This window comes from Varroa jacobsoni, unplaced genomic scaffold (genome assembly GCF_002532875.2).
Source record: "Varroa jacobsoni isolate VJ856 unplaced genomic scaffold, vjacob_1.0 scaffold_350, whole genome shotgun sequence".
Classification (NCBI taxonomy): Eukaryota; Metazoa; Arthropoda; class Arachnida; order Mesostigmata; family Varroidae; genus Varroa; species Varroa jacobsoni.
In genome coordinates this window covers 36,487-44,170 of record NW_019213252.1, presented here as the reverse complement: position 1 = coordinate 44,170, position 7,684 = coordinate 36,487, and the positions used below count along the sequence as shown (strand labels likewise).

Genomic DNA, 7,684 nt, shown 5'->3' with positions numbered 1-7,684 from the left:
CAGAGGAAAAAAAAACCGACGAGTGGATAGGTAGACAGCAAAAAGGTTAAAGGTAGACTATCAGACCTGCTATCTATAAGAACAAAACGTAATTGCAAGGGAACGGGAATGGCCGAAACGAAAACGAAAACTAGGCGGCGTCGTGTACTATTAGCAATCTTATGTAGCAGCAACCTAAGCAAAAACAGATCTATACTTATATACTTATTCGCAACAGCTTATTAAAGTACTTATCGAACGAAATTTTGCCGTGCTTATACAAAAAGATATGAATGGACTTGTTGCACAAGACCACCTTTATCCTTGCAACGAGGTTTTCATCGAAGAAAATAATTCAGAGTACCTCGTAGCATGGAGCGCATAAAGAGGACCAGTTGCGGGTTTAAAGGGGATTTTCTTGACACCACGTTGATGTCATTATAGCGTAACTAGAACTCGTTACTGAACGGTACCCTTCTTCTTTTACGGGATGTCGCTTCTTACTTGCGAACTGAAATTTCCGGGCGTGTCGCAGCGTCCTCTAGACGAAGGGCTGGCTGACGAAGGACTCAAAAGCATATGCGCGTACGAACCGAGACTTTTTTCCAAACGTCCTTCCTCGCTTCGCTGCCTTTAGCAAGCTCACCGTTCAGCCTCCCTCGCGGCCCTAACAAGATGGCGGGGTTACTTTGTTTTGGTCCTGGTCAAATAAATACTATAGTCCTAGTGGTAGCAGTCGTGGTAATAGAATAGTCGTAGTGAAGAGCCAATCTTCGCTGATGTGATGTCTGGCTAGGAAGTGTGCCTGTATCTTTTCAAGTTCAATAGGCTTAGATCCCTGTTACCCTTTCCCTCTTCTAGGGACTAACTGCCGAATGCGCTACGGAGTTTGGTTCATTCTTTTATCAGAGGTAGCGGTAGCAACCAGTTCCAGCAGCCCTACCATTGCTAGTTGAGAGAGGAAGGTGAAGAGGGGAAGGCTAGGGGGAGTGTAAAAGCGCTTTGCGACAGTCTCCGCTACGACGGCGCTCTTAACGGGGGCGGCGGCGGAGCTGCTGCTAAGCAGTCGGAGCCCAGTCGTCGCCGAGCAGAGTGCTCGCCATGGTTGCTTAGCGGACCGGGTGACTTACGCGGCCAAGCTACTGTCTGTGAACAAAAACCGGCACAGACTCCTCGTCATTGTCCTCAGCCAACGCGCTGCCAACATCATCAACCATTTCGCCGTAGTTTAGAAGAAAGCCAATCGAAAAGGCACGCTAACCGTAGCCACCTCATACAGCGACCGAATCTGCTGTATGTGAACTATATGAACACGGCGAACTATGTGTGCGTGTGTGTGTGTAGCAGAGGCGCCCAACGTGAATTTCCATCCAATCCAGGCCAGCGCAACCAGTGAGCGTACTGTGCAGCGATAACACCCACCAATGTTTAGCCTATAATAGTGTATAGAATTGTACGCAGATTCATCCAGACGACAGACAGCGACAGTCGGTTTCCGTTGTGCTTTAGCTAACACAGCCACAGACACACTGCCTTCACCTAGAATGGGCCTGAACCGATCTGGGTTAACGTGGACAGGAATTTCCGCCACGAACGACGCAAGCTGCTTGTGGGTCGTGTACTGTTAGTACATCATTGTCAGTCCTACGAGAAGAATCCGTCAAACCCGGTGAGCGAGAAGCAGACAACGCAGCACCATATCCACCGTGGATAAGGGGCCGCGTTGCTTCAGTGAGCACCAGAATGGCCCGCAAGTTCAACCATTCACCCAGAACTAACAAGTCAGATAGTTTGTAGAGCCAAGAGTCCGCGTACATATGAAAGATGTAATAATAACAGATATTTATACTAACAGCTACTGGCATTACTATTATTATGCTATGTATCAAGAAAAAAGAAAACAGCGTACGGTCGTCTGTTGTCTTCTTTCAGGAAAAATGTTGTATAACATTAATAGCCCATCAAATAAAAGCGCTTCTGTAAGTTCTTCTGTAGCCTCATTTTACCGACGAAGTCTGTGCAATAACGGTAATTGAAGTAGCAGCAGTCTACTCTACTTAAGATACCGCTTACTTTGGTCGATTCTCATCTCCAGAGATCTTTTCATCCTGAACTTTCGTACTTACCTTTGCGTCAAGTGCTATACACTCTATAAGCTATCCGTAGTGCTTAATTTAGTATACACGCGCACGCATACAACGAGCGCAGTTCAGCCCATCGTTTCAACAGGCAGCGCCGCAACCTCGTTAACTAGGGTGTTGTCCAAACCTAGATTCTCAGCGTCGCCACTGCCTCCGCATCTACGCCCCCGATGCTGAGACGCCACCCCATTGACGTCATCCTCCTAAAACACAATCGAAGCTTGCGTTTGCTATTACTTGCACTATAACTAATGGTACAGATAGTAGAATTCTAATTAGACCCATATTATAGTCATAATAATAATAATCAAAACTCCCACCTGTCAACAATTGCGGCCCAGACTACGGTTATCTTTAGAAGTTTTCGAACTCTTTCTCCCCGAAATCCCGTTCGTATAACAGCTTGAAGATCAGAGAAAACTTTGTACAAAGAAAGCGGCAGTGCCTACTTTAATGCATGCCTTTAAATAAACTTACCCATTTAAACCTGGCGTTGTCCTTTAGCGAACCTGAATTGTTCGCACATTTCGTAGTTTTAACCTGAGCACATTCTTAACAATGACAAAGCATTACTATTAGCAAAGCATTTCAGATAATTAGCACGAAATGAATGCGTGCGCCAAATAATCGAAAGATAAATAGGACAGCTCTTAGAAACAAAAGAAAGAATAAAGGATCTTTTTCTTCTGTTTGTGAAAATCGACAGACTCGGCAAAAGATCGACTGCAAAACCAACTCACAGATCTGCAAAAAGTATATCGTCACTTACAATTTTACTATAGTGTTTATGTTATTTTTCTTCTGTTTTCCGTAAATCTTGGGGTAATACTATGATTCATAGCTATCGATTTTTGGCGACGCAGGTGGCACCACTCGACAGCGATTGTGTGTGCGTGGGTGTAAGTTGTCTTTCCAATATTATACAATAAGCACCAATATGCATTGTTACTCTGTCGATCGCATTCAGGTATATATTTGTCTTGTTCGGTTTCTGTTGCTTTCATTTTAACAATGTCAAACATTTGGTATTCATCTATTCATTGTTGTTTAGCGCCGTCCGTTCGAAGGAGACCATCGGACGCAGATGGCGTCCACCGACGAAGCGATGAGTGGCGATTCCTCGACAGATCCACTAGGTGCCGACGACACAGAACACGGACATCAGCAAACTAGTGAAGTGGACGACGATGGCGGTGATGATGATGACGATGGCGATGGTGATGTCAATGAAGATAACGATGAAGACGACAACGACGATTCATCGTCGCTATCTTCGGAAGACTTATTCGAATCTGACCTCGAATCGGAGTCGTTCACCGATGTCACTCCGCTACATTCCATCTCCAATTCGCCCCTGCCAAGTCAGGTACGTACAGCAGAACCCAAATGAGAGCAAGTATTTTGCCAATTGAATTTGTTTGTGTATAGGTCGGCAGTGAAAGGATAGAAAACTACCTAAGACCGCTTCAAATACCTGATGTCAATTTTTTCAGTGATTTGGCGCTGTTACTTACGAACTTAGAAGCTCTCCTAAATGTGGGGAACGCAGCTTACGAATTATAGGTATAGGCGTAGGGGTCTTGTCAAACCCTTTTGACACAGTTCCTAAAAAAATATCGGTAAATATTCACTATTTATTCGTCAGTCCTAGAACAATATCCGTAAGATTTACCATAAGTTGAGTAGCAACGTACAATTTTTTTTTTGGAAATTGCTCCCTCATTCGGGTTAGCGTTTATAATAAAAGTCAAACACAATGGGGATACGAAACAGATTATGAACTAGACTCTTCGACTCGACGTTTCGATAAGCTGTTTTAGTTTCGTGGCTGTTATCCGCGTATCATCACTATCAATACCGTTGCCACCTTCTCTTCCTTATCCAGAGTCGTACGAGACGTTTTTGAGCCTGCACGTGCGCCCAAACGGATGTAACGAATAAGTCTGAACCGGTTGAACGATAGGGATCTACCATCTAGCTATAAGTGGCTCTAGAAGCCGATATTCCCATTGTTACTTTTTCTAGGCTGCTTTGCCGTTATTTACCATAGCATTAAAAACCAAGATATTCGGATTAGTAAGACCGTCTCTACTCGGGCTTTCTCAGACTACTGTCGTCTTGAAATACGTCCTTATGTCACCAGTAATCCGTTCCGTGGGTCAGCATATGGCTGCTGTAAACAGATAGGCTCCTGGATGTTAGTTAGCAAAACACTGTTTCTTCAAAGCTTCCTTCTTTTGTTTTTCCTGAGTGACTGCACCTACTCGTGCAACCGCCGATCGTCACCGCTGAGACCTCATCCATATTATTTACAATATCGATCTTTACTCGACCTCTATTCCATATCGCCTATGACGGCTATTGAAGTGCCATTCGCTATTGCCAATTAATGTAGTTGAAGATATTGGCGTACGGTAAGTTTTAAAGTTAGGAGAATGCTGAGATTCCGTTTACAAGATCCGAAATTCGGCCGACGCATAGAAATACTGTTTGACACGTTCTTATTCCTAAATTTGCCAGGAATCCATATGAAACCCCCAACATTGCACGACTACTTGGAGGCTATACTGAAATTTGGATTCAAGAGCGCAATTCGGCTTGTTTTATATGAGAGAAAAATATCCTAATTCGTGCTGGTAATATTAGACATTGCCTTCAAATGAATTTCAAGGCCCATCTGTAATAAGCCATTCTATTACTGAGAGCGAACCGAGAGTGGTCACTACATTTAGATGACCGAACCGGGATGCATTCGACGTAGGATAAAGCAAAGTATTGACTGATATAAACAGGTTTTCCTACAGAGCGGGTTAAAGCGTTCAATTAGTGGCTGAGAAAGTCGTCGCTTCCAGAACTTGAAACTTCTCGGCAGTCTTTTAGACTGCTTCTGAATAGGACTGTGAGTTGCTGCTACACAAAGAATCTTAAACGAGCCTAGTTCAGCGCAAATTTATTTTTGTCGGCCAGATGTTTAACTTTTTTCAATTTACCTGAAAGCCAAATTGTTCATCGTTTCTTAAAACGTCATACCAGTTATGAAGCATCAGGCATAGCAAGTGGCGGTACGAAATTAGAAAGCCCCTATTGGATAGATAATTCCATGGTATTTAGTTGCTGGGGTTTCATTATAGCCTTAGACGAACCTCATTGCTTATCTAAATGACTTCAAGTTTCGGTTTGCTTTACTCTAACATTTGATAATGTGTTTCCTATTAAAACAAATATTACACTACGTTTTTGAAGGCTGACGCTGCATTTTTACTGATAAATAACCATAATCAAGTATACAAATATGTAAATAGAAATGAAATTATTCAAATGTGTTTGTATTTAAGTATCTCAGAACGTTTCCTCATTATGGTTCTGAGAAAATGGTCGTCGAGCCTACGATTTCAGTATACATTAATTGCATTTTTATGCTAGAGCCATCGAATTCAGAGGCTTAGTATTTGTTCATGATAGAGCCGCAATACTTACTGAATCTTAGGTTATTAATATAATTTTTTATATATAGAGGCAAACGTTAATTGAAACGGATGACGCTCTTGATAATATTTTGTGGCAAAGTTGTCTCGTTTTACAAAAAAAATATGCTTAGACTAGTCGGAAAGGGTTGATTCAGGATTCTTTTAACAATTATAGTTCGGTACGGGTAACAACAAGCATACATTACTATCGATGCATGACAAATCCCTCTTACCTGTACCGCCCCCCGAACGCTACCAGACCATCATCAACAATTTAGTAGAATATTAGCCGTCTGTTATTTTATTTTGATTTACTGCTGTCAAAACGTCGCACTTTAATACTTATATACGCTTCGGCGTATTACATTTTTGCGCAGTGTTGACACTTCTCTGCATCATTTACTTTTTAGATAAGTTGAACGAATTATTTTTCATACGGCGAGAACTAGAAGCAAATCTAAGGACCTCGTTAAAATTTAGCTTTTTTAAAGAACCCCGCATAATAACAAGCAAAAAGTTACCAATTGTGAACTTAATTTTGAAATTCTCTGCGTCGACGAAGAAAATTTACGTTGTTAGCTAACCACAGAGAACAGAAGGTTTTCCTTCTAGATCTGTCTGTAAAGCGCACAGGGCTCTATATCGCTGACCCAATTTAGGGTGGACCGCTCTACAAAATTGGGTCGGTCCAACGGCCGGCTCAGGTTACAACCCCGGATTATGATCCCGGACGGTAATTGATGCCTGGCAAAAAAGTAAGGGACGGAACCGGTGTGCTCGCTGACGGGGCGACACTGGGCGAAGGTAGCGACCTAGCACACCGAATATGTGCGTAACTGCGTCAAAAACTGAGAAATGGAACAGGTGAAAAGGTAAAAATCACCAAAGGGTCGACGGAAAGGCGGTAGCGGCACTGTTCATTAATTTCAGACGCGTTCAGTCGCTGCGGGCTTATAATACCTATAGTCCCGTAAACCCGTCTAAGCTTCCTGAATGTCCACTGAGGAGTCTTCACTATGGGAGGGAACTCCACTTTTTCTGGGTGTCGAACTCATCCCAATAGTCTATCCTAACGTATCGGCTGGATATAGATTATATTGAAAGCTCATAGTGAACCCACATTGAGACTCAATATACATATATATATATATTACTTTTCTTATGAAACGGTGTTACTACAGCCGATTGGCACGGTCACTTCAAAGCTTCGTGAATCAGTCGGACACATAAACGAAGATAACGCCGAGGAAAATTCTTCAGCATCATCGTCGTCTTCTGAGGAAGACAAGCCGGGAGTAGGCCACGCCGATCGCAGGAGCAGCGGCCGCACTTCGGGTGAATCGCGAAGCAGTTCTATAGGCTCAAGCAGAGTGGCAATGAGAAGAGCCACTGTTAAGAGGGCACCAAATAGGGCCAGTTGCCACCAACAGAATGGAACTGCCTCCGTAGAACCCCTACAGATTAAAGCCCCCGGAAGAGCAGCGGAGGTTAGCCATCTGACAGATGCTATGCAAAAACTTGGCCTTCGAGGTACTACGATCAACAATAATAGCACTACTACTGCTCTCAGGTTCGTATAGAGATATACGTACATACGCTACAAATGAAAAATTCTTTGAAGATCTGTTTATAAAGCTAATTGGTAATAACTCTATATAAAGGGATAGAGCACACAGATATACCTCAGAAAATGAATCCGTTGCATCGAACATCGCACTCGCAATCCGATTTTACGGCCTTGACAGGACTTCGTATGTAACACTACGGTGGTTCGTATACCATGCACTTACACCACCTTTTCCAGTAGTACGATTTCATAAAATAACTCTTGCACGATACCAGCCTTCAATGTCGACAAAGCCTGCTTGACTATAAGTAAAAAGATTAATTTGATAGCATCATAGCGAATCGGTTGAGGTGCGCCCATGCAATTATTTGTTATTTTAATTGTATCTTACGACCAATTTTTCAACCAACAAACCAACCGGTTTTGGACGCCGCCTTAACAATCGTAACTTAGTTGTTTATCAGTTGTTCGACTAATGATAAAAGCACGAGCGGCCAAAAATGCGTTGCTTAATGTGTATATATATATGT

At 42.8% G+C, this 7,684-nt stretch overlaps 1 protein-coding gene and 1 long non-coding RNA gene across 2 annotated transcripts in view; one reads left to right on the top strand and one right to left on the bottom strand.

Moving 5' to 3' along the window:
• Window positions 1–980: 980 nt before the first annotated feature.
• Window positions 981–7,684, top strand: part of LOC111259592 (uncharacterized) — a 10,933-nt gene continuing 4,229 nt past the window's right edge. The window contains exons 1-3 of the mRNA XM_086967961.1: window positions 981–1,648; window positions 3,172–3,486; window positions 6,769–7,157. Coding sequence (XP_086824087.1) covers window positions 3,205–3,486; window positions 6,769–7,157 — 671 coding nt within the window. The 5' untranslated portion in view covers window positions 981–1,648; window positions 3,172–3,204. The remainder of the gene's footprint in view (window positions 1,649–3,171; window positions 3,487–6,768; window positions 7,158–7,684) is intronic.
• On the bottom strand, window positions 3,338–7,565 carry LOC147753610 (uncharacterized). The gene is made up of 3 exons (XR_015310663.1): window positions 7,270–7,565; window positions 3,635–3,725; window positions 3,338–3,474 (listed from the first exon to the last, which is right to left on the bottom strand). It is a non-coding gene; the product is annotated as an uncharacterized LOC147753610 (long non-coding RNA).